The 27384-nt window shown below is 45.5% G+C and overlaps 1 protein-coding gene across 5 annotated transcripts in view; it reads left to right on the forward strand.

Moving 5' to 3' along the window:
- The first annotated feature begins 2401 nt into the window (after positions 1 to 2401).
- Positions 2402 to 27384, forward strand: part of LOC146372213 (unconventional myosin-VI-like) — a 125889-nt gene continuing 100906 nt past the window's right edge. The window contains exons 1-9 of one of the 5 annotated variants that reach the window (XM_084954444.1): positions 2402 to 4607; positions 6024 to 6158; positions 11754 to 11823; positions 19462 to 19535; positions 21453 to 21582; positions 22291 to 22396; positions 24156 to 24211; positions 24288 to 24385; positions 24874 to 25038. In XM_084954444.1, coding sequence (XP_084810570.1) covers positions 4383 to 4607; positions 6024 to 6158; positions 11754 to 11823; positions 19462 to 19535; positions 21453 to 21582; positions 22291 to 22396; positions 24156 to 24211; positions 24288 to 24385; positions 24874 to 25038 — 1059 coding nt within the window. In that variant the 5' untranslated portion in view covers positions 2402 to 4382. The remainder of the gene's footprint in view (positions 4608 to 6023; positions 6159 to 11753; positions 11824 to 19461; positions 19536 to 21452; positions 21583 to 22290; positions 22397 to 24155; positions 24212 to 24287; positions 24386 to 24873; positions 25039 to 27384) is intronic. The other 4 variants (XM_084954440.1, XM_084954442.1, XM_084954441.1 and 1 more) reach the window with 4 other exon arrangements.

A 27384-nucleotide genomic window follows, 5' to 3' on the forward strand; every position in this document is an offset into this window, starting at 1 on the left:
TTGCTAGAAAAACCCCCCAAAAACATTAATGTGACGGTGAGCGCTGCAGTCGAGGCTCAGCTCTGCTGCTGGCCGGCTGTCACTGGTACTTTGTGGTTTTCTCAATTAGCTGCTTCAGACGGGAGGGATCAGTCGTCCCCGCAGCTTTGTGAGCTCCGTGGTGAAAGCAACAATTATCGAGTGCGACGTTCAGAGTCTAAAATTAGCTGCAGAGTCAGTTTAATGTTAATGTAGTCAGCAGTAAGGCTCGTTTCTCCAAGGGCTTACCGTTGGGAATAAAGCAGGTTTGATCACCTTTTCGGCTGTGATGGGTAAACGTTGTGCCTTTGTTTATGTTGGAAAACTACGCATCCCAGCTGCATGCTGGGATGACAAATAGATCATTGTGATTTTTTTTTATGATTTGTAATCTTTTTCGTGACAAAAATTTGCAGATTTCAGCAAAGAATTTATACATTTAAAAGTAGCTAGGTGTGGACAAAAACATTTTAGTTAGTTGTAGTTTTTCAGTTTTTATTTCAGCTATCTGAAATGATATTTGCCAGTGACAAATATAATATAATATAGTGTAAAATAACAATTAAAAAGACAGAAACGAGTCTGAACTAAAAAACCAAAACTCCAGACAAAATTAAAACTGCAGTCCAATCAGTTTCCACAGACTTGTTGGACTGTTGTTGGCTGTCGCTCTAAGAAGCTCCACATCACTTCCTGGGTGGCATTGATGAGCACCCGCGAATTAAATCATGTTGCTGTATGTTGATCTGATTAAATCTGGAACTTGCTAGAGTCCTGGGGTTGGAGAAAACTCTGGGGGAAGTGCAGACTGACTGTCCTGAGGCAGGTTTTAGTGACAGTATTGGTATGCTTGACACGTTTGTGTCATTTTGCAGGGAAAAAAACTGAAGTGAGATAACTTTATTGGATAAAAACATATATGGATATGCTTTTGCAATACTCAGCATATCGCAGAATGTTTAAATTGCATTAATGTTGTATTGTGAATGAAGTATTGTGCTAATATTGTATCGCGGAGTGTCTGGCGACTCCCACCTCTGTAAAGTACAGCAGCTGTGAATGGCACAAAGCATGCCTGACATGCCTCTTTGGTAAAAATGGCTGACTTGTTGGGCGGAGCTTCTTTGTTGCAATTTTGTAGGCGGTGCTATGGAGCGTTTTCAGGTACAGGAACCATAAAATATATAAATTGTTACCACTTCTTAAAAATATGAAACTTTAATAACAGCTTCCATCTTCACCAGATTAATGCTTGAGCTTTAGAGTGCTAGTTATCATTATTATTATCATTATTATTATTATTTTTGTTATTAATACTATAGAAAACTTCCCAGGGTGCAGGGAGGCAAACACAGCTCAGTCCCACTAAGTTGAACGATCACTCTTTGATCTTTCAGCAGTTTTTATTGCAGTAGCTCAGCTGAGTTAAAGGTGATTACATCACATCCTGTGAGCTGCAGGAGATGTTTGGTGTGTCTCTGATGGTCTGTGCAGGCTGCGCTGAGCCGCTGTAGCAGGTTTGATCTTGTCTTTGTGTGACCCGCCGTGTGTGTGATTGCTCTGGAGGAATGCAGACAGTGTTAGACTCATAATGGAAAATTATCATATCGATTAGAGGCCGAGGTTCAAAGCCAAAGTGCCCTGCAGCAGCACAGCAGCAGTATACAGGAATGAATGAGTGAAGGCTCCCTGTGGGAGTTTTGAATGCCTTCATTAACCTGCTGTGAGACGCTGTGGCAGACTGAACCTCTGCTGTACAGTCCTGAGGTTCCTGTACACTTTGTGCTGCTGTCAGTCACTTGGTGTTTGAGGCTTCTACACTGTAGATGTGTGAATGGTGACTGGCAGCTAGTGCTGGACTGGAACAATATATATAAATACATGACTATATATATCTATATATCTATATCTATATATCTATCTATATATCACTATAAAGTTTTTTTTAAGCTTTTATAGACCAAATAATTTCAGAAAGTTACAGTTTATGTTACAGTGTGCTTATTAAATAGGTTACATTGTTTTAGCCTGTTGTCGAGTGTAGTTATGCGTTTCCATTTATATAACATCAGCAGACATTTATCTGAACTCTAACAAGTGCTTTATTTGTAATACTTTGGGTATATTTTATTATTTTTAAGTACTTCTTCAATATAAGATTATCTTATTTTTAATAAAGTTGTTGTGTTTCAGATATTAAAGGTTAAAATAAAATAAAATACAATTGTAGCATCTGGACACTTTAGATCAGTCTGAAAAATGAACTTTATTTTTCATTCTTAGTTTAAATAATATATTTGACCTTTTTAGAACTGAACGTCGGAATCAGTTACCGGTAGTTCAAAGCTGTGCCATCAGGAAGTCTGTTTGGATGACCTCATAGTTTTGTCCTTTTTTTTTTTTAATGAACTTCCTGGTCATCAGTCATCCATTTGTAAGTGCAGCTTCCTTCTCAGCTGCAGGATTAAATGTCCTGATCGAGGAGCTTTTGGGCGCAGAGTCGTGGGTGAGGTTATATCTGTAGATCACTACCTTCGCCCTCATTGCAGAAGGAGTCGGCGAGCGTCCGTCTGTCCATTTCTCCGGGCCATCGGCTCCAGCTGTTTGCCCAGCAGCACTTCAGGCAAACGTCTTTACTTGGTTTATACTTTTACAGTTTGACTAATTAATTCGACCTGGGAAACGAAAGTGTGGTTAATTAAAACATCTTTGCCTTTGGCTTTGAAACCAAGCTGCCAGTTTGGCTTTTATTTAAAAAGTTTAATTTAAACTTGGAGCAGTTTACACAAGGACAGCACACCTAAAACTGCCTTCCCTCTAAAAGTGGTTGAAGTTAACACCCAAACCCTTAATCTGCTGGCTCTGCTGTGCCTCGGGGCTCATGTTTGGACTCGTGCATGTGTTACTTTAAAGGTGTCTCTTCACTCACAAAGCACTTCAACAGGCTTTGATGAGCATGCTGAATGAGCCGTGCCTTATATCAAATACAGCACAGCGATTACTCACTGCAGTCATTAACTTCCACTTCATTTTGATGCCAGATGCTACGACCGACTACCCCCCGCCCGCCTCTCTCTCGGGATAGTTTCATAATGGCTAACGGCCGTGCTCGAACTTCTCTCCACTGCAAACAAGCCAGAGAACCCACATTTCAGTTTGCCAGTACGTGATGTCACCTCATTGAAAGTGAACAAGAGGCCTGAAACGCATACCTATGAATCCTTCCTCGGGCTGCTGCAAACAGAGGAATTAGCATTAAGTGAAGTGCACACTGTGACCTAGAGTCCCAGCTGATAACTACGCTTTTTTTTTTCTCCAGTGACAACGATAATAATACTGCACACGTACAAGGTCACAGTTTGACCCTGTGACCTCGTATTTGGGAGCGTGCATGCGGTGTGATCGGGTTTTCTTCTGCTTATGTAAATGTGCATCACAGTGAACACCTGAGGGGATCACACCTGTTGGTCTCCAATTACAGCAGCGTCCAGGCTGCTCTGATAAAAGGGGCTCATTGTACTGGGATTGTGATGGTTTAATATCGCTAATTAGTTTTGATGGGCTCTTAGTGCAGCACTCAGACAGTCCGGGGGAATTATTTTAAGTTCCCAGAGAAAAGCCTGCTGCTGTTTGGCAGGAAGCCACCGTGTGTGCAGGGAGCTGCTGAGTGACGGTCGCAGCTGTGTGGATGGAAACGAGCTGGCTCAGAGTCTCGCTCCTTATTGGCTGCTCACCCCGCCCGGCTCCTCTTTTTTCTTAGCGAGGTCACGATGGTCCTCGATGGTTTCATCCTCCAGTGAAACACAAACTTTCACTTTAGAGCTTTCAAAGTTGTCTCTGTGTTCCCACGGCAGGATGTTCACTGATTTAGGAAGCAGATTTGTCATGTCCTTTTAAGAGTTTCTAACTTTGTGAGACACTAACATTACTATTTTTATTATGATTCTTTGGGAGTTTTTATAATCTGGTTTATTATAAAAACGTGCACAGAAATGTCACTTCAAAGGGACAAACAGACTTTTAAGATCAGTGTTATGTGTTTTTTCTTTGCTCTACTACACAAAGGTCAGTCATTGTCTTCAGCCAACCACTTTTACCACTAATGTGATGTGTGGTTTAGAGACAGTGGCACGGATTTAAAAGCTGAAGATGTTAGCATTTCATTGCGAGGACAAGGATGGGACAGAATTGGAAATGAGTCCATCAGGTACAGCTGAGGCTGGGATGGTGTGGACATGTGGGACAAAGGTCAGAGATGATTCATGGATGTAGTGAAGGAGGACGTGCAGAGAGCTGCTGTGACAGAAGAAGCTGGTATGCTGTCTGTAACCACACAATCACCGGTACTTCCTTTAATGTGACAAATGCATCAATTCTGCATCAGGTTAAAACCTCAGTGTGATAGAAAGTGTTTTTTGAGCTGGAAGTCCGTGCTGTGTGCGTGTAAACACGCTCTGGCCTGCGAGGCTGACCGTCAGGTTCTCACACATGCTGGTAGTTTATGGTCTGCTCTGCCTCCGGCCGCTCATATTCACGGAAACAACGGAGAGGACAGAAATGATGAACTGCAGCTACTCCGGCTCCATCAGGTTGGATTTGTTTACATCACTACATATTACTGTACTCATAGGGATTTCCACGACATACTATACTGTATGCTGACACACATATGTGGTGATGCTAGCGTGGTAGTGCGATGAACGCTGTAAGGAAGAAATGGAAATCATCACATCAGTCTGTGGGGAAAAGAATATTTTGTGAAACTTTTCGAATTTTTGTTTCTTACAACGAGGATTAACAAGTCCTAAACGTTCCACTGCTGTTTTATAAAGTGCATCATTTTTGTGATTTTAGTGTTTCAGGTTTGAATGACAGCTGCTGCAAATCATCATTTTTACAGCTGTCAATCAATAAAATCTGATAAAATATAAACACTGGTGTGCCTTGCTTTGTCCTCAGCGATGTTATTGTAAATTTATTGTCCTTTATTTAATTTTTGGGCCTTTGTTTTTGACTGTGTTCAGTTTCCAGAGCGGTTTTGGTTTATTTTAGGTTTGTTTTTTATTGTTTAAGTAATGCTAACATTCAGACTTCATTACTTTGTGTGCTAGTTTTAATCTTATTAATGACTAAAACTAAAGACAAACACTTTATTTATTCCACATTTGGAATAAGTCCTTTTAACCGACTTCTATATTTTATTCTAGATTTGTGAGTGCATCATGGGATTTTTTAGTCTTTTAGTCTTGTTTTCCTTTTTATTCCAGTGAGTTTAGGGTAACTGTTATCTCCTACATCGCTGGCTGAAGTCCCTGTGCAGCAACAGCAGTGTGCGACCCGGCTGGGCCTCGCTCTGTCCCTGCGTCGCCGCTGTAACGCGATCAGCTGCTGCTTTGACTCACTAACACTGTAATTGGTTTGCTTGCTGTCAGAAAAGCTCCAGAAAGCCCGGAGTCAGTGCTGTCTGTGTTTCAGTCTGTAGTATAATGAATATTTCTAATCTTGATGTCCATTTCATTGATAAACCAAAGAGAGACAAAATGGTTTAATAACGTGGCTGTTACAAATGCAGGAACGAAGTTTGTGCTCTAAAATATCTTTGGAAGTCAGGGAAGTAGGTGGCCCCACCCACCTCCTGTTTAAGCCTTCTGTTTGTGAGGGGCAGCCAATCAAAAGAAGGCTGGGCTGAAGGGGGAGGGGCTAAAACTGTTTCAGACAGAGGATCGTGGCACAGTGTCCGATAAATAAAGATTATTTTGAAATGCAAGTCATCAGGGTGCAGTGAGATAAACAGACTTTAAAACAAGAGGCACACACAGCATCCTTTCAGTGTTGTGTGATTGGCTGTTTGGGATTTTTATGGTTTGCTGAGTGAAACGAGTACCAAGGAGCTGAGGTGCAATCAAGGCAACACATTAGGAGACAACTGAGCTGTAAACAGAAAGAAATGTTTGCATGTTGGAGCCGAAAGAGCGCCGCTGACTGTCGTTTGTCATGTTTTCCAGAGCCTTCAGAGCGGCGAGATGGAGGATGGGAAGCCGGTGTGGGCGCCACACCCAACGGACGGGTTCCAGCTGGGAACCATAGTCGACATCGGAGCCGACAGCCTCACCATCGAACCCCTCAAACAGAAGGGAAAGGTGAGCAAACTCTGAGGGTTACCTGCTTTACAGGAGCAGTTATTAGTAGTTATTACTGCACTGCAGATTTATTTACTCGCCTGCCTTCCTACCCCGAGACCGTCCCCAATTTCCCAACTGCGTCGTGATGTCTGTGTGCAGGACTCGGGTTGGAAGGATGACATTTATTTTACCTCAGAGCGTCAGCGTTGTATTTATAACACAAAGCAAAGACTTAAAAGGCTAGCTGTAGCTTCATCACCTCTACGTCAGCCTTTTTATGCCTTCCTCTTTTATTTTGAAGAAGAATGAGTGAGATGAAAATGGTTTTGAATCGATCGGCCCGCTCTGGCCCTTCTTTGATGGGTTTATCTGATGTGCTCTCACCTGCTGCGTGTTAATGATTTAATGTCCCACTTAGCTCGCGGGGGTTCAGGCCACCTTTTTGGAAGCAATAAAGCATTGTTCACTCTGTGATTCACCTCCGGTGCTCAAGTGCTGATTAATCAGAAGTCAAGTGGCTCTGTGCAGCAAGATAAACGCACTTTCTTTGATATCGCCTTCGTTGATTCGCTTTTCTGCTGCATCAGGTGCTGAATCGCCTTCAGCAAAGCTTTTAATGTCACAGAGTCTGTTGCTGTGGTAACCCCTAAAGCTCGGTGTCCGTCTCACTAATCTTCCCCCTTGGAGAGGCCTTGGCAGTGACAGCGTTCCTCTTTAAAGAGGCTCCTCACTGATTTACCATCAGCCTGTAAAACACAGAACTGCATAGGTGTGTTTCCACACCTGCCTGAGTCATGAGTGATATTTAAACAGGAAAAGTGATTTTAATCCTACGTTCTTTTAAGAGTGGCTCTCGTTCCTGGATGTTTTCTCTGAATAAAAGATGTTGCACAAGGTTGGCCTCACTGGATTTCTGGCCGTTTACTGGAATGAGTTGCAGCAGTTTTTACAGCAGTCATTCAGCACTCACACAGCCAGTTTTATGGTTTTTATCTCCCTCCTCACCATCTCTATCCAGAAATATTTACTCCACCTTTTACTGTGCCCCTGATCTTTGCACATTTGCTCTGCAAACGACTGCATAAACGGGGCCTCTCTGCATTTACAGAGAGATTCCAGGTAAATGTATTTTAAATGTCACACCAGTTTGAAATGATCTCCGTTATGGATGGAAAATTACAACTGGGGAATTTCAAGTGTTCAGTGATTACTTCAGGTTACTTCAGTACCGGGTACTTCAGTGAAGTACCCGGTACCTGCTTCAGTAGTATTTTTTACTGCACACATTCTTCCATCTTTAGTGGAACAGTAAAAGTAAGCTAACACTGACAGTTAACATAAACATTTTATCTTGTTGGGACTGACCTTTACTTACCTCAGCGGTCCCCAACCTTTTTTGCGCCACGGACCGGTTTATGCCCGACAATATTTTCACGGACCAGCCTTTAAGGTGTCGCGGATAAATACAACAAAATAAAACTAGTACCGGTACCGAAAAAAAGAAAATTTATTCATAACACACGTGAAAAGACCAAGGAAAACCGAGTAAGCGATAAAAACGATAACAAAATAACGCTGAAAAACGATAAAAACCCTGAAAACCATACATTTCACACCTGAGCCTCAACTCTCGCGGCCCGGTACCAAACGACTCACGGACCGGTACCGGTCCGACGCCCGGGGGTTGGGGACCGCTGATTTACCTCACCTATGGCCATACCTGGCCTTCTCCTAATATATATTCATTATAATTAATTCCACTTTAGCATTTGTATCCTTCTTGCTCCTTCTTGCTACATTTCACTGTTTCACAGAAACCCTTCACTCCTTTTCAAGGCTTTTATTTTTAATCATTTGCACAAACTTGAGTGTAAAAATAGATGTTTTTCATTTGAAGAACCAAAAAGCTCCATGAATCTGACATACGTGTCTTATTATTTTTTATCAAAGGAGCGACTGACAGAGGTGCAGGTAGAGAAGTGAGATGTGAGGAACAAGTCAAGGCTGATGAAGATGCTTCTAGACAGATGGCTTTATTATGTATTTGTGTACTCGGAGCGTTACACCTCTGCACACACAGTGTGTTGGTTTGCATTAATGAAGTTTTTCCCACGTGTATCAGTCTCTCACTTGTGTGCTGAAGTCAAAGAAATACGATGAAATATGAGACCTCATGTTACGAGCAGAACCAGCCTTTGTGGTGTTGCTGTTGCTCGCTGTGGTCTCATTTCAGGGTGTGAATATCGTGACGTGTCACTGATATGTTAACAACTGAGTTTATATTGAATGTCATCAGTGATGTCGCCCCTTTTGAGCTGCTAGCTTCTGGTTTTCAGGTCACACATCCTCTTTAACAAAATATCTTCATGATATTCATCGTGACGAAAATATATTTCGTGACGATGGCGTCAGATAAGTCACCTTACTGTGTAACTGAAAGATGAGAGCATCAACACAGGAAATGATGCTTGTGTCTTTGTAGCTGACTTGTAATGTATTTGACGCATTGGACCGCTAATGGAGGCTGTTTCAGTCTTCTGTCTGTAATCTGAGAAAGCTTTAACTCAGGATCTGCCCACTTTGAGCATCCAGCAGTTATCTCAGTCATTGTTGCTTAAAGTGACTGAATGTCATCGGCTTTCTGTGGTCAGCACAGTGCTACTAGTTGCTTCCTGTGTGGACGACCCTTAAATCATCACCTGCGACAACCCTGTGACTGATGATGCTAACCCCGGCCCTCTGCTATTAGACTGTGTTGTTTCTGTTTTTAAAAATAGTTTTCCTGAGTCTTTGCAGTTCTGGACAAAATCAGTAATTATACTGACTGCTGCTCATCAGAAAAGTCCTTTTTGCTTTTCTTCAAAACGGCGTGTGGACATGCACCGCAAGCCCGTTGAATAAATCAGCTAAAATGAACTCGCAGTGCAAACTTTGATGGCGTCGATCAGTATAAGAGTGCAAGCTGTCTGCCGTCTCAGGTGGATTTGTTAAAAACCTGAGGATTTTGCACCTTGGAGCCATGTGAGTAAAATAGTAGGGTCCCTGAGTTTTGCCTCAAAGGAGCTGATAAACCAGTTCTGACCCCAACTTAAACACCATAAATCAGTTTTATCGGTCGAGGCAGTACAAAGCCTGCTTCAAAGGGTTTCCTGGTAGGAAGGGTCCGGAGTAAAATTGCCCTCTCTGGGTTTACCACAGAAAACAGTATTTTAACAGTAATGCTCTGATCTGCTGTCAGAGCGAGTTTCTGGGCTTGAATCTGAACAATGTCCCGTCTGTCCTGCTGCAGCCAGTTTGTGCCAGTGTCTGACGATGTGCTCACTCGCTGGCCGACCTCCCGGGATGGACGTCAGGGGAAAGACGGAGAGCATGAGACCCTGTCATACTATCGCTCACAAAGAGCCGGCCTTGTCTGTGTTTCTGTTTCCCAGAGAGTGTCTGATCTGCCTCGGAGCTGCAGATGGACAAAACTGTTTGAAGGGCATTACTGAAGGAGATGAAGTTATTTTTGCAGCAGATACTTAAAAAGGCAATTTTGGAGTTACTTATTTTGTAACTTATTTTGCTCTCGCCAAGAATGAAATAAGATGATGAAGTTTGATGATGTGGCTTTAGTGCCAGGAAGTTATTAGCTTTGATTAGACTGGAAACAGGAAGAGGACTAGCTTTGTTTGTACCATAAACCATGAGTCACTTGCACCAGCTATTTATCCACTTGGCCAGTTCGTTGCACCAGTTTATAGCCAATCCTTAATATCCAAATCACTGATCAGCCACAACATTAAAAGCAACTTAATTCCATTTAATTGCATTTATATGCCACCAAATCACAGCAGTACTTATCTGAGTCTACTTCAGGTTGTTTGGTAAATACTACAGTACTAGTGACTGAATCCCCAGCCCCCCAGTCTGAGAAGGTGCTTGGTTATGGTGTTGTCTCACTGATGTAGCGGGTCCACTTCAGGCCTCTTAAACAGCTCTGAAGCATCGGGGTGGGGGTGGGGTCACAGGACCTCTGGGAGTGTCCTGTGGTGTTGTGGAATTGGATGTTGGGGGTAGGGCCTGCGTGGATCGGGCTCGCTCCCGAGCATGCAGCAGATGCTTGATCAAACTGGGACCCCGGGGAGTTGGAAACACTTCAGGCTCTTTGTTGTGTTCACTGAGGCCTCTCTGAGCAGTTAGCATGGCGCTGTGGGAACGCCGTGTGTGTGAGTTCTGGACTGTTGGGTTTGGAAAGCTGGAGAAAAGGCTGGAAACTGATGGTGTGCTATGGTGAGCATTGATATTCACTGGGACCAATTTAGCTGTTCTTCTAACATGTACCTCACACCTCATCCCACACTGTTGGCAGACGAGTCCTCTTTACACTGCCTCCCCGTGAAGTTTAGGGTTCAGTGTCAGGTTCTGGCCATTTCAGAGCTCTTCATGTTCAGATGCCTTGAAGTGTCCACTGATCCCTGCTCAGAAGCAGCTCTGTAGGGGTCTGCACATTCCAGGAAGGTTCAGTAGTAACACTGAAGTAATAGCTGGCTGTGCTGTAACACATTATTTCCCCCCTTGTCCTCACACGGCGCAGTGTTGTGGAATCGATCCAGCTTGGGCTGAGAATGTGGAACATGGCACCACTGGAAAGAATGAATCGGCTGTACGTCAGTCTCTGGCTCGAGCCGAGGCCTGCAGCGCCTCTTTAAAGAGCCCGATTCAAAGGAGTGAGAGTCTGCCGGGGCCTTCAGGAGCTGGCAGCAATCGGCTTTAAAATCACACGAATACGACACACACGCCCCCGCACTCCAAAACGCTGAGGTCACATGTCCTCGTAAAGCCTCCTGTATTGGTTCAGCATGGCCGGCTTCAGCTCGAAGTCATGTGTGCAGAGCTAATGCTCCAAAGCTTTTAGAGTAAAAGAAAGCCGAAGGTGGAACAGTGAAACAGAGAGCACTTAAATTTTAGTTTGAGCCCTCAGGTAAATGCTAATTATACGGAGCATTAAAGAGCAACAGAATTGCAAAAACCATCAAATGTTTTTTTTTCTTTTTAAGTAATTAAATTTGTTTTTTTTTACTTTCACACTTTCAAAATTCAAAACTGAGCGCGAAGTTTGGCGCCAGGTCTGAGCTGGTTGTCCTGACCTCGAGACCACGTGTCTGGGTTTTGTCCTCGGTTTTCTTCTACAGAATGAAACCGTTGAATGAGTCGGCGGTTTCAGACGTTTGAGTGGAGCCGGGATTGTTGCCGACCCGATCGAAGGTCAGTAGTTGGATGTTAATAATGCAGCGCGGCATTTCTCTGCGTCTCAGTCACTGGACAGTCCCGTCGCCCTGATACCGTTACCTCCTGCCTCCAAATAATTCATCAGGTCTTCAGCAACCGGTAGATGACACTCCCTGCTGGAGCCATCATTTAAAAACATGAACATGAAAGAAACCCATGAACTCTGTCGAAGCTGCATCATGCATCAACAGCATCATGCACTGAGTTTTTAAAGCACCTCTGTATAAATTAACTCAGTTTAAATACATTAAGCTGACAGTTTTTCATCATAAACAGGTCTGTGACGAGTGAATTGATTTTACTTTAAAGTCAAGTTAATAAATCTCTCTTCTTTTCTCTCAGACGTTTTTGGCTCCGGTGAACCAAGTCTTCCCTGCAGAGGATGACGTCAACAAACATGTGGAGGATAACTGTGAGTACCTGTGCTTCATCGCTCCACCTACAGATCTGGCTCCTCCTTTTTTTAGACATTTGACATTAGACATTTGTCGTCCTCCTTAAGCTGCTGTTACTCTGGAAGTCTGGGATCAGCTGTTTCTGGTCCTCGGGCCTTATGTTTGACACCCCTGGTCTAAAGTCTTTTCTTGATGCACATCAAAAAGGAAATAAAGTTCCATATAGGAGTATTTTTATTGCAGGAATTTTACTTGCTGATCTGTAATTTGAGTTAAATTCAGCTTTAACACAGAGTTATAACAGGATGCACGTCAGCAAATGTTGGTCTGATATTTCTGAGTCTAAACCTTTGTTTAGACAGCAGTGATATTCATAAATTTATTAACGGACCAAGTCGTCTCTTTTTTCCCTCAGATTTTCCATCGTGGCTTTAAATAGATTTTATTTATGAGGCGTTCTTCCAGTCTTTTCCCGGGAATGCACCGGGCGCAGTGCCGTCATGATGATGCCCACTCAGAACAGTCTCCTATTGTGTCACTATGCTTCTCCTCGCTTAAATAATGAGTTTTTGCTTGTTTAAAGAGCTGCAGAGGGTAGGAAATCAGGTCGATTTTTAAAATAAAAGAACCTCTTGTAGGCTAAATACTTTTCTCCTGGTGTTGCAGAAGGTGAGGTTTGAGTACCCGGTATTGAAAGCTATTCGCACGTTAAAATGCAGCTTTTTTTATGCAGCCAGGTGTGCATCTACAGGGAGGGGATGGGGTGGCATTGGCCCTCCCTGAAGACCCTGCTGTTTATTAGTATCTACAGTCACTTAATTACTTTGCTGAAGTGCAGTTTTAATCACTTTATTGCAGTATGTCTGTGAAGGTTCTCAGTCATCCAGGTCATCGTAGTCAAAGGAGCTTGCAAAGAAAAGCGTCTGGACTTCTTTAAGTTACTTGAAGACGTTTCACCTCTCATCCGAGAAGCTTCTTCAGTTCTAAGGTCAAATGGTGGAGAGTCCCAGATATAAACCTAGTGGGAGTATCCCCCCACAGAGGGACAAAAGGACCCCCTGATGATCCTCTAATCGCCTGAGCCAAGGTGTGAAACTGAGTGTGGGTCCCAATCAGCCAGAGTTTCGGGTGTGTTCATTGTGAAACCTGGCCCCACCTTATCATGCGAATTCCTGAGGTCAGATGGCCCAGGATGTGAGTGGGCGTTAAGGCGTCTGGGAAGGGATCTCAAAGAAAGAGGAGTGAAAGAAGCCATCTATGTCCACTGTGAGCGACCATCTTTGAACAGAGGCGGGGGTTTACGACACCAACTCTCTGCCATCTATAATCCAGTTTTGAGATCCCTTCCCAGACGCCTTAACGCCCACTCACATCCTGGGCCATCTGACCTCAGGAATTCGCTTGATAAGGTGGGGCCAGGTTTCACAATGAACACACCCGAAACTCTGGCTGATTGGGACCCACACCCAGTTTCACACCTTGGCTCAGGCGATTAGAGGATCATCAGGGGGTCCTTTTGTCCCTCTGTGGGGGGATACTCCCACTAGGTTTATATCTGGGACTCTCCACCATTTGACCTTAGAACTGAAGAAGCTTCTCGGATGAGAGGTGAAACGTCTTCAAGTAACTTAAAGAAGTCCAGACGCTTTTCTTTGCAAGCTCCTTTGACTTTATTGCAGTATTTTCATGTTATGCTGTCTGGGTTCCCTATGTGCCCCCGACTGATAAAACGAATAGTTATGTCTATAACTTCTGTTCCCTGAAGGAGAGGAACGAGGTACAACACATAAGTATGGGATATCACGCCCTCGCGTGTCCTGGCTGAAGAAACCTTTAATCACGCCTTTAAGGCAGATGACGTGTGATGACACGCGCACGGCCCCGCCTGTACATATAGCCGCTGTCATCACAGTCATCCCTCAGTTCGATAGCCGCTTTTCACCGAGCCAAACTGCTCAGTGGGGCCACCTTGTGTTGTACCTCGTTCCTCTCCTTCAGGGAGCAGAAGTTATAGACATAACTATTCGTTCCCTTTCAGTCGATTCACTCGGTACAACACATAAGTATGGGACATATATACACGCCCCACAGAGCAGCCACCGAACCGGAATCGGACCACCACATCCTTAGTGAGTGGTAGACCCAGCAGAAAGGACAGCATGAGCCACTGAAGGGGCTGTAACATCCAACCGATAAAACCGCACAAAAGTGTGTGGTGATGCCCAACTAGCTGCCGCACAAATATCAGCTACAGGCACCCCTTTAAAAAGAGCCCATGAGGTTGCCATCCCCCTGGTGGAATGAGCTCTCACCCCGTGGGGCAAAGCAAGACCACTGGTGCCGTATGCCAGTGAGATAGCTTCTATAATCCAGTGGGATAGCCTCTGTTTCGACAGAGCTCTACCTCTATTTGGATTAGCGAAGCAGACAAACAGCTGGTCACATAAACGCACATTCTGAGTGCGCTCAATGTAGGTGCGTAGCACACGCACTGGACAAAGAGAATGCATCCTCCTCTGCTCCTCAGATGCAAAAGGAGGGGAGCAAAAACTCAGCAACTCAAACTCCATTGAGCTAGAAGATGCAGGCATGATCTTGGGAAAATAGGCAGCATTTGGACGCAATACGACCTTGTGGCCATCAGAAGAGAACTGTGTGCAGGAGTAATGCACAGAGAGCGCATGCACAGACAGCGCCGAAGCCAAAGCGAGAAGTAATGCAGTCTTATATGAAAGGAAATTTCATATCCACAGACTCAATGGGTTCAAACGGGGGGCTACAAAGGGCCTCCAGCACCGAAGACAAGTCCCAAGCAGGGACACTGGACTTAAGCACGGGCCTCAGCCGGCGAACTCCTTTCAGAAAACGTATGGCGAGGGGATGCGCACCTAGTGTCACCCCGTCAAAGCCAATATGACAAGCAGATATAGCTGCCAAATAAACCTTAATTGTTGAAAATGAAAGGCCCTTATCCAGCAGCTCCTGCAGGAATGTCAAAACATCCACAATAGAGCACTGAAATGGGAGAGTGTGGCGGTCCTGGCACCATTGCTCGAAGGCTCGCCATTTGTAAGCGTACAAGCCTCTAGTAGATGAGGCCCTAGCGCTCTGAATTGTCGCTATCACACTAGGTGGCAAACCCTTAGCAATCAAGTTTAACCTCTCAGCAGGTAAGCATGAAGGCGCCACAGATCTGGGCGCGGATGAAACACTTCTCCTCCCGCCTGAGAGAGGAGATCCCTGCGGAGAGGAAGCTGCCAAGGACTCGCTGCTAGCAGGCTGATTATCTCTGCATACCACGACCTTGTGGGCCACCAAGGGGCCACTAGAATCAGAGAGAGGGAATGCCGACGCACTCTCTCTAGAACTGGAGATATCATTTCCACTGGGGGAAATGCATACAGGAGCACATCTGGCCATTGGTGCGCTAGCGCGTCCAAGCCCAAGGGTGCATCGTGGTCGATTATGGAGAAGAACAGGGGGCAGTGAGTATTTACCCTGGAAGCAAAAAGATCTATTTGCGCCTTGCCAAATAGGTCCCAAATCTGAGCCACTATTAAAGGGTGTAACCTCCATTCTCTCACCAGAGGACCCCCCCTGGAGAGAAGGTCCGGCCCCAGGTTCAGGTGGCCCGGGACATGGGTGGCTCTTAGAGACAGAAAATGAACACTGCACCATAACAGCAGAGAGCGAGACAGGTTCAACAGGGGAAGAGAGCGTGTTCCTCCCTGCCTGTTTATGTAAGACACCACTGTTGAATTGTCTGTCCTGACTAAGACATGCTGGCCCTCCAGGACTGGACGAAAATGCTTTAGAGCTAAGAACACTGCTAACAGCTCTAAGTGGTTGATGTGCAGCTGGTGCTGGGCTGCGGACCAGATCCCTCTCACTGATGCACCCTCGCACAGCGCTCCCCACCCTCTTAGGGAAGCATCTGTGGACACCACCTTGCGAAACAACACCCTCCCAATCCGAGAGCCCTGATGCAGCAGCCCGGGCTCCCTCCAAGGACGGAGAGCTAGCATGCAAGACGCGGTTACCGGCAACCTCCTCCGGAGGTGAAGCGATGCACACAAACGGTGAGAGAGAGTCCAGCGTTGAAACGCTCTCATTTTTAACAGTCCAAGTGGCACTACGGCGATCATAGATGCCATCATGCCCAACAAGCTTAATATCGTCTGGAAACGCAGTCTGCGTCCCAACTGAAACTGAGCAAGGCAGCGATGAAATGTGGCCACTCTGTGCTCCGACAAACGTGCGCGGCTGGAAAGCGAGCATATTTCCAAACCGAGAAAAGTAATCTGCTGACTCGGGATTAGCGAGCTCTTTTGAAAGTTCACAGAGAACCCCAGTGTCTGAATGTGTGACAGAACCAGCGACAGCTGTGTCTCCGCCTGCTCTCTGGAGCAAGCTAGAGAGCCCAGTCATCTAGGTAGGCTAAGATGCGGATTCCTCTCTCTCTGAGGGGCGCTAGCACTGCCTCGGCACATTTTGTAAAGGAGCAAGGAGCGAGCGACAGCCCGAACGGCAGAAACTGCCTGTGTTTCAGGTGTATAGCCACATGAAAATAAGCATCTGTTAGATCGATTGTTGCAAACCAATCTCCTGGGCCGACCGCATTCAAGAGCTGTCTGAGTGTTAGCATCTTGAACCTGTACGTTCGTAGATACGTGTTCAAGACTCGCAGGTCGAGGGACGAAGCCCTCCCCCTTTTTTCGGAACAACAAAATAACGGCTGTACCAACCTTTGTCTGTCTCCGAAGCGGGGACCACTCGTATTGCCCTTTTCTGCAATAGCGCCTTTATTTCCTCTCTGAGTATCATGGCCGCCTCGGTGTTGACAGTCGTGTTTACGACTCTTTGGAAACAAGGCGGCTTGACCCGGAACTGCAACCGGTAACCCATGGCAACGGTTCGCAGCACCCACGGAGAGGGGGCGCAAGCGCGCCACTGAGGGAAGTGAGCAGCCAGCCGGCTGATCTGCAGCACCGTCGGCGGGGCGTTGTCGCCCCCCAGTGTGTCTGCAGGGGACTGCATCACCTGCCTGACCTGGCTCATTCTGCCTGCAGGCTGAGCATTTGTGATTGTTTGAGAATAAACAACACTCTTTATTGATTGTAACATGGAAACATGTACATTTATACATTTTGTTGGAGGCACCTTTTCTGGGGCACAACAATGAAAAACAGCGGGAACACTCGATGTGGTCACCTGAACATTTAACACACCTGAACAGGGAGTTACCTGAGGCATTTTATGTGCAGGGGTTTTGTGCTTGGGAGACAGTGTTAGGAAAGTGCAGCGCCTTCTGGGGCTGACAACCTGAACAGAACTTAAGCGGCACCTCTTGTGCGGCAACAGAGGGGTAAAAACAGCGTCTCCCTGCTGCTGGACCCCCTCTCCACGCGAAACCACAGCTAGGAGGGCTGAGGCTTCTTCCTCCTGCGCGTCGGGTCCCGCCGGGGGCCCGAGGGTGGGCCTTTGCTCCAGGCTGACTGGCGTGGAGCTCGGGCCGGAGGATGTGCTCTCGCCGGCGGCACACCCACTTCAGCAGTGGGCGGCGGGCCTGTGAGAGCTAGCTGCGGGCTCGGGCTTCGGCTGACGTCTGGGGATGATGTCGCGCAGAGCTTCCGTCTGCTTCTTCCTCAGATCGAATCTAGCCTGAATGGCTTCAAGTGAATGTCCGAATAACCCAGCCGCAGACACTGGTGCGTCCAGATATACAGCCCTGTCCCTATCCGGGACGTCAGAGAGGGTCAGCCACAGGTGCCTCTGCGCCACTACTGTCGAAGCCATCCCTCTGCCCAGGGAGAGCGCTGCACAGCGAGACGCACGGAGGATGTAATCTGTGGCGACTCTGACCTCGTTAAGAAGAGGTGCCAGCGGGCTGTCATCAGGAACCAGCGATCCGAGCTCCGCCAGGCACATTGCCTGGTACGTCTGGAGCATGGTGACAGAGCTCATGGCACGAGCAGTGCCGGCCTGAGCTCAATAAATCTTCTCCAGCTGCGAAGCAGAGAATCTGCAGTGCTTGGACGGCAGAGTTGCGGGGCCGCCGACACCATGGTTATGGGACGGGGCCAGATAAGCAGCCAGAGACGGCTCCATAGGGGGTGGGTTAGCTAAGCCAGCCACCTCGGTGCCGTCCAATTCCATGTACTGTCCATAGCCGGGCACAGTGACGCGGGTAGACAGAGGTTTGTCCCATGATGCTGTTAGCTCGCAGAGAAAGGCTGGGAACATGGGAAGGCAGTTTTTGGCCGTTGCGGGCTCCGGTGGGAGGAAAAACCCGCGAACCGCGACGGCTTCTGAGCTGGCGGAGGAGAGGGCCAGTCCACCTGCAGCTTCACAGCAGCACGGCGAAACAGGGAGAAAAGAGAGGTGTCATCGTGGCCGACCGGCGCAGCAGCGGCGGTACATTGGGCCGACAATGAGCTCTCCTGCTCATCCTCCGACAAACCATGGATGTCCAGGCCGATGTCCAGCACGTCATCATCGTCCTGGGGAGTGCTGGCGGGCTTCAACCCAGGCTGAAGCCCGTCAGCGCTCCTGCATGGTTCCGGCTCGTCATCAGCTAACCTGTCAACATATTCCATGTGGTCAGCCCAGCTAATTGCGGGGACATCGACCGGAAAATCCTCGTCTTCGGACTCGGACGAAGCCGGGGCTCCAGACTCGGAAAGGAGAGGGTCATGCCGTGCGACAGCCGAGCGTCCCAGCACTTTTTCCACAAACGTCACCCGTCTTTCCAGGGTCGAGCGCCGGAGCTGGCGACAAAACGCACAGGCTTCGGGCTCCGTCAACGCTCTCCTAGCATGGACGATCCCCAGGCAGACAGGGCAGGCATCGTGCTGGTCGCTGTCGTGCAAAGAGAAACCACATCCCTGAGGACAGGGGCAAACAGAAGATTTCTGCTTTGCTCGCTTCGGTTTGGAGTCCATTCCAAAACACAAAGCAAAACGCTGCACGGGAAAACTTGAAATTAGCGCTCCGCGGGCAGCCTACACACCAACTGCGCGGTGGAAGCTAACACCAACAGGGGCAGTTAAGCTAAGTTCAAGTCGGCAGACAACGGAGCTAACTAGCAGCAGCTAGCTAGCCCAACTCAGCAGAGGTGTTCTCAGCGAGGTGAAGAGCGTAAGAACTGAGGGATGACTGTGATGACAGCGGCTATATGTGCAGGCGGGGCCGTGCGCGTGTCATCACACGTCATCTGCCTTAAAGGCGTGATTAAAGGTTTCTTCAGCCAGGACACGCGAGGGCGTGATATCCCATACTTATGTGTTGTACCGAGTGAATCGACTGAAAGGGAACCCTGCACACTGCTGTTTTCCTCTCATATAATCTGCTGGTTTGCCGACAGCTGTTGTTGTTGTTGTTGATGATGTTGTTGTGTCTATAGCATCCTCACATTTCTCGAGTGTTACTGTTATTTGTTTTTTTCCTTTCTGTAAATTCAGCTGCTTTGAGTAAACCTATGCTTGTTTCTGATTGGTCACATGCTGCTGACTCATCACCTTACAGGTGAACATGCTTGAAGTCTGACTGATAACCACCTTCACGTGAGCTCTCGGCCCGATGGATGATGCGATGTGCAGCGTGGATCCGCTGCTCTGCTGAGTTTAGTAACATTTTGTCCTGCTTGTGTCTCTCAGGCTCTTTGATGTACCTGAATGAAGCCACGCTGCTCAACAACATCCGAGTGAGATACAGCAAAGACAAAATTTATGTAAGTACAGACATGAGGAGGAGCGGCCGGTCGGTGAAATACTGTGAAACAGAAACGGTTGTGAGGTCGTCCTCATCCTCGCCGTGCTGTATTCACTCCTGGACTCAGTGGTGTGTTAAATGCACAGGACACACCTGAGGCTCAGCCTTCAGGTGAACTTGTGGCGCTGAAAATGAAAGAATAAATACCAAAAGGTCACAAAAGCAAAAAGAAAAACTCATAAAGGTTCGGGGTTTGTTTCCTCTGATCGTAAAAAGTCTGAATTTTACACCGAACCAAAATAATTCCGAGCTCGGAAAGACAACGTCACACGTTATCATCACCCGATGACGGAAATCAGCTGCCGTGTTAGCACCAAGCGTCGGTCGTGACCTGCCCACACCACCTGTGGGCGGACCGCACGCTCAGTCATGTTTCCACACTCCACTGAAGCAGAGATCTACTCCACCCTCGCCTGAAACAAAGGTGTGCACTCCCAGTTCATAAAAAATAACGTGTGCAGGTTACTGTGTAAATATACATGTAATGTACGGAGGACTGAAGCTGCCAAAATAAAACGTTTAATGAATGAATAGATTAAAAGCAACTCATTAAATAAATCAGATCAAACTTTATTCGATTTTTTTTTTTTACATCTACATGTGACATAAATTAATATTTCTGATTCATTTTATTTTTATTTTTTTAACTGAATGTTTTTATTCTTGATTTCTGATATTTTTTCTAGTTCCTGTTGATTTCCTTAGTAAATTTATTTTTAAATAACTTTATTTATATATGTATTTATTTATTTAATCAGTTTAAAGGTTTTTTATTTGCTTTTTTTAATTGTTGCAGTTATTTCTACATTTTCCTTTTTCTGTTTTCTTTATTTTTTCCATTATAAGTCAGATTTACTCACTAAAAATGAATTTTTGTTAGTTACTTTTTATTGCATTGCATTTTGTGTTGCCCTTGAAAACTCACTTTCGCACTGATTGAATAAATTTTTTATTTATTTTTTTTCCTTCATATGGATGTCCTCACTTCACGGGGTTCATGAATAATCTCGGCTCTTGTCACTTCAAAATGCCTTCAGTAATTATTCATGACCATCCAGATAAAGAGGACAGCTGTCACGTGTTTGCTGTTATTTAAATAATTATAATTTTGCTCAAGTCCTTTAAGATGAAACAGATGTGGGCCAAACAGAGTCTTCAGCTTACCAGCAAACCCTCAGCTGATGATTATTCCTCCACATGAGGCTCTGATAGGAGCAGCGGGGGTACACAGGGTGTCTTTTCACCCCAGGGGGCTTTTTGGGCCGGCCTCACACCTTGAACACCCAGCAGGGGCTCATGTGACCTCTGCTGCCTTTGCTATTTAGCTCCATTTTCCTGTGAAGCTTCCAACTGATGTCAGCTGGAGTCAGACTTGGTCCACACTGACACCTAGTGGCTGAGGAGGGAACTGCACTGTGAAGCTCACAGAGGGCATTTCTAATATAAATCAGGTTTTATTGATAAATGAGGATATTGTAAAGCTTTAGAAATCTCTGCAGTGATTATAAATGTAAATCTAAACCTCTCCAAAACTTTTGAAAACACAATATAATCATTGTAACCTCCATGAAGACTGGAAACCCAATCCTCAATCACAATGTGATGCTCAGGAGTTTTATGAATTCTTGAAATTCTTGAGATGTGGCTGAATGCTCGTATTACTGGCTGATATGGAGTTTGGATCAGTACAGAAATTCAGATTTTCTGATTCTGATTCTGTTAAACTCTGACAGATTTTGGAGCCTCTCACTTTTTATAAGTGCTGAAAGAAAAAGTTTGCTGCTCCTTCAGGAGGAGGCAGAGAAATTAGAGACTTTGTTGGTTTTATGAGCCAAATAAGTGATTTTTATTCCCCTTGTTCTTCTTCTTCTTTCAGACATTTGTAGCAAACATCCTGATCGCCGTCAACCCGTACTATGACATCCCGAAGCTTTACTCGCAGGAGACCATCAAGAAGTACCGGGGCCGGTCGCTGGGCACGCTGCCGCCGCACGTCTACGCCATTGGTGAGCAGCTCAGTTTATCACGACTTTTACATGCTGGACAGTATTTCCAGGAACTTGTCACACATTTTTGTTCTCTGCTCGTGACTAAAGCTCAGTTTGATCATTTTTGGTGTGTTTTTAGAAAGAGGGAAACCTTTCGTTTGCACAAACAAATCGTAACCAGAAAGCCTCACATTAAAGGAGAGACAAGAAATATTCTGTTAGTTAGTGAAATCTACCTGTCGAGGGAACAAGGCATGATTCATCTCTACAGAGCTCATTTTAACCTGCTCGAGTTGAGCAAAGTTTGTTTACATATTCAGAAAGTTAAAGACTCCTGAGACGGTTTAGAGGTCAGTATCTTTATTTTAGACTTTTTAAGCAGTTTTTGGACATGGATGCTTTAAAATGTCCTAATCTCTGTCATTTTTACAAGACGTATTTTAATGTTTCACAAATAGAACAAGATCATTAAAGTCATTAAGAAATTATCAGTTTAATCGTCCTCTAATAATTTAATACCAAAAGCAGTTCTTTTAGGGTGAAAGTTAATGCACCTCCTGTTGTAGTCCACAATTTGTCCACTAGGGGGCAGCCAGCACTCAGATTTCCCAGAGTCCCCTGAACATCACGGTACCAGACTGACTTATTGAAACCGCAGGGGTTTAATATCTGTTTGATTATTGGGGTCAGCGTGGCGTCTGATCTAACTGCTGCCTCTGTCTTCAGCTGATAAGGCATACAGGGACATGAAGGTCCTGAAGATGAGCCAGTCCATCATCGTCTCTGGGGAGTCTGGAGCCGGCAAGACTGAAAACACCAAGTTTGTTCTCAGGTGAGGGAGGCGAGGGTCTCGTCTTTCAGTGAACGCGGCGACGACAAATCTGAGAAGATTATCCACGTTTTCATGTTTGTGTGATTATTGTAATGTGACCTGTACTCGGAGCTTATATACACAATCAGTTTTGATGTCATCTATTTTCATTTGACCTCATTTGTGATTTTAATTATCAGCTTGTTTTCATAATTAATTGATTGTTTTGTCCAGAAAAGGTCGGAAAATGGTTAAAAGGCCTGTTTTAGTTCATTTAAATGTCCTGTTTCATTTGACTCACTGACCCCAAATATTTTCTACTCAGAGTTATTCTGATAACTCAGAGTTTAAAATATTTTGCAGTTTTTCTTAAGAAATTACGTATTTGATAAATGCTCACACAAAATCTGGACTTTTAAGGCACATTGTAAAAGCTGTGACATTACAGTGTTTAGACGATGTGAGCAGAAACGTTTACAGGAAGGTGAGAGCCGGTGATTCTAATAATGCTCTCCTCTGAAGCAGCTTTTCAGTAAGTGTCAGTGTGATGTCACGGTGTTATCCATGGTAAATGGCCTGTATTTGTATAGCGCTTTACTAGTCCCTAAGGACCCCAAAGCGCTTTACACATCCAGTCATCCACCCATTCACACACAGGTGAATGCAAGCTACATTGTAGCCACAGCCACCCTGGGGCGCACTGACAGAGGCGAGGCTGGCAGACACTGGCGCCACCGGGCCCTCTGACCACCACTAGTAGGCAACGGGTGAAGTGTCTTGCCCAAGGACACAACGAGCAAGACCGTCCAAGCCGGGGCTCGAACCGGCAACTTTTCTATTACAATGCGAACTCCCAACTCTTGAGCCACGATCGCTGGTGGGCGATTGAAGCCAGAAATGAGCCTATTTGGATGAAAGGGTTAGCAGAGATATCTGCTGAGTACCAAACTATTAAAGGTCCTCTCTGTAGACTTGTTGGATGGTCGGTACCACACAGGAAGTGATGTCATCGCTCAGATAACCGCAATAAAAATGCTCCAGTTCGGTGACTTCACTTAGCAGGCACGAGGTTCAAGCAGTGAGGTGTTAAAATATTCACCTGCAGTAACGTGGGAGTCTCACCGATGAAGCCAGCCTCTAGTGGACGTCTGAGGAACTGCAGGTTTGGGCTTTGGTTTGCCAGTTTTTCGCAGAAAGGAAGTGTTTCTGTGGAGGTCACAGGAAACTGTACTGTAGGTCATCTACTAATTGGAAGGCAAAAGTGTCCTCGGGCAGGGAACAGTGTGTTAATCAGAGCATGAATACATGTGAATGGGGGAGCGAGGCATGATGTATAAAGTGCTTTAAGTGCTCCAGTGGAAAAGCTCGATATAAGAGTCGTTTACCAGGAGCACAGCAGGGGGTGGTTCATTAAAGCCTTAAACCTGTGCAGTGACCCTCTGGTAAACCCAGAGTTTCTGCCTTTCTGATCACTTTAACCCAAATATTTAACACAGTTGTACTTCCTGCAGAGCGTCGTTCTTTGCTTTCACACAAACATCCGACAATCTACCGGATTTGTTTTGTTGAATATCAGAAATTGTCTTCTTCCTCCTTCTTACAGCACTTTCAACAGTATTAAAAATTAAATATGGTCCAACAAAAACAGTTTTTATTGAACAAACTTTAATGTTTACTTGCTTTAAAACACCTTCAAGGCTGTAAACCTGTGAGAACCTCTGCTTTAAAATGACAGACGAATCGCGTGTTCTCAGGTGTTGATGATGTGCTGTGCTTGCAGATACCTGACGACCTCGTACGGAACGGGTCAGGACATCGACGAGAGGATAGTCGAAGGTGAGGTCGCTTCTGCTTCTCTCATCAGCTTCCTGTTGAGGTTTGAGTTTGAACTCGACTTTTTTCTCCCTTGCAGCGAACCCTCTGCTCGAGGCCTTCGGGAACGCCAAAACTGTCCGGAACAACAATAGCAGTCGCTTTGGGAAGTTCGTGGAGATCCACTTCAACGAGAAGGTGCTCAGGGCCGTTCTCGCTCAGTCGATCACGAGCTTTAACGTCTGCTGATGAAAGTTATGAATTACAAATGAAGCCTAATTATTCAGCACGATCTGTTTACGTTGATCTTTCTGCTTTTGTGAAGAGATGCAATTTGCCCTCTGCTGTCTCAGATGCTTACGCAGCATAAACTCAGTAATGAGGCCTCACTTATGATCATTTATCTCTTTTGTTTCGCTCTTGTTTATGTGTCCTATAAATCACCGTATTTCCATGTTACCCAAAGGAAGACTCTTCTTTGTGATTTCCAGCTTTATTATCTACATTTTTCTTCTTTAAACTATAATATGAGATAAATTCTTTATATTTAATATTTAATTTCCATTTCATTCACCATATAATTTATTATAATAACAAAGTGACAGGATATGAAGATGAAACGCGCTGATAGATGCCATAAATGAGTTTTGGTTTTTTTTGGTTTTTCCCCCGCTCTTCCTCCTCAGAACGCCGTCGTGGGCGGCTTCGTGTCGCACTACCTGCTGGAGAAGTCGAGGATCTGTCGGCAGAGCCCCGAGGAGAGGAACTACCACATCTTCTACCGGCTGTGTGCCGGAGCTCCCGAAGACATCCGGCAGAAGTTTCACCTCAGCTCTCCGGACACGTTCCGGGTACGGATATTAAGATTTTTATCATCCTGACGCTCGATAAGCCCAATCAGATGGGTGGGGGCTGATGGCTGATGAATGAATGGAGGAGATGCAGATGATGGGTGGGGGCCTGATCGCAGACTTGATGGAAGGACTCTGTATTTTTCTTGTTTCTGTCAAACCAGCACTGAGTGTGTTCTTCTTCATCAAAGCCCAAACCCCACAAAAGTCCTTCATCACCACGAGCTGCCCAAAATCTTAATCCGCCACTGAAAATAGTCCTCAAAACACCACAGTCTCCTGATGTTTAAGTCATGTTTGCTGCCAAAATAATCAAAATAAAGAAGAGAGGGATGAAGCCGGCATGACTTTCCAAGCCCACGGTTCAACTTCTGGATGCTGCTGTGTTATTTTATCACTTTATTTCTGTTTTTTTACACTCAGCCAGTGCAGCAGTACAGTTAACTGTACAGCAGTAATATTATTGGTCAGATAGTTGCATTAAAAATGCTTTTTTACAATTTAAATTGGTTTAGTTATACAAAAAATTCCAGGAGAACTACTTTCTTTCTGCTTCCGGCATCGCACACCATTACTGTTTACGTCCTGCCAGGAGCACTCGAGCCTCTCGATGTTGCTCTTGCACGGTGATTTGGTTTGTGTTTGTAGTTTAGTTATTGCAGCTGAGATTGAAGTGCCTCTGCCTGCAGTTGTTAGGTTTGAATCAAAAACGGGTAACGGTAGAATTTTTTTGTTATTACATAATTCTGTCTGAAGCCTAAACTCCCTCCAACTCCATATTTGTGCTCTTGTGCTCTCTATATTTGTCCTCTGTCTGAAACAAGCCAATTTAGCTCCTCCCCCTTTAAGCCAGCTCTCTTCTGACTGGCTGCTCTTCACGAAGAGAAGATGATCCCTCGTGATGTCATACAGATCCAAGGGTTGAAAAAACTGTGTGGAACTGAGTGTTTGAAGCAGTTTGAAGGCTGAGCTTGTGGTTCACGCGTGTACATACACTGACCTCATGTGAAGCGTCGGCTGTGGGTGTGACTCCTGGGTCGACTCTATGTTAGGAGGATTCCAAAAGATCTAAATAATGGTTTCAAAATCCAAGAAAGTCAGATGTCACACCCTTTAAACTAAGAAATTCAGCCTGCTCTTCCCCTGTTTGAACAGCAGGGGGCAGCTCATCCTCAGTAAAGCCCACCTGCTGCACATGCTCTGTTTATCAGCTGTCAGCGGTGGATGGAGAGCGGGGAGGGGGGGTGTCAGGTGCTCGTGTTTGCCATCAGGTTTGCCACCTGCAGCCACAAACGCAGACGTCCACAGTCCTGAGGTAACGGAGGCAAAAGCAGCCGTGATGGTTGTTACATGACGGTGATAAACTCGTGTTGATTTCTGTGCTGTCAACGCTCTAACATGTAATCTGTGACAGAGCTGAGAGGTTAGACGGGAACGTGTGACTTCTGAGTGCCTAGCAACCGGATTTTAGGGAAAACAACAACATCACAGATACACAAGAATCATAACAGCAAACTAAAGTTAAAAAGCAAACAGACTGAGAGATGATAGTTTTGCTTTCTTTTGGTTCACCTGAGAAGAGCTGACTCATCCTCATACTCACATCTTCTGGAGGAGAAGAAGAAAACCTGAGGTCACTTTCTTTGTTCAGGGTCGTTTCTTTTATTGGCAGCTTCTAAATTCAATCATCTACTCTCACCTCCGTCACTCTTGGGCCTCAAAGTGCCGACGTTTGCTCTACGGCGCCCGCCCCTGTCCCCCTGCAACTTATTACACCACCTGCATCTTCTGATGGTTCATGCATCTGCACTTTCCCCCGATGATGCGGAGGGAGAAAAATGCTCACACGGTTTGAGCCGTGATGAACTCCTGAAGTTCAGCTTTTGTGCATCACAGGAGGAGCTGAGGTGTGTTCAGGTCCACGAAGGCTTGTTTAAAGGGTCAAAGTGCTGATGACTCCAAAGAGAGCAAGAAGGTGTTTTCATCATCAAATACTGAAGAGGACATGAAGTGCACTTTTTTCTAAGGAGGGAAGAGAACATGAAGCAAAAAGGTAAAGGAAGAAAAACGGTGAATAAAGAAGGAAGCAATATGGGAAGATGCTGTTTCAGGAGGAAAGGAGGGAAGGAAGGAAAAAGGAGGAAAGTGAAAAAGACAGAAGAATTTCATTTTTTTTAGAAGAGGTGGAAGAGGGGATAGAGGTTGAGGAAAGATGATAAAGAAGGAAAGAAATGGGAAGAAAGCTATAAGGAAGGACAGAAGGAAACAGATAAGATGAAGGAAGCAAGATGCAAACAAATGCAAGGGTGGAAAGAAGGAAATAGAAATAGAAGTGGTAACCAACGA

This window comes from Perissodus microlepis, chromosome 15, assembly GCF_051167445.1.
Source record: "Perissodus microlepis isolate ML-2025 ecotype Zambia chromosome 15, ASM5116744v1, whole genome shotgun sequence".
Classification (NCBI taxonomy): domain Eukaryota; kingdom Metazoa; phylum Chordata; class Actinopteri; order Cichliformes; family Cichlidae; genus Perissodus; species Perissodus microlepis.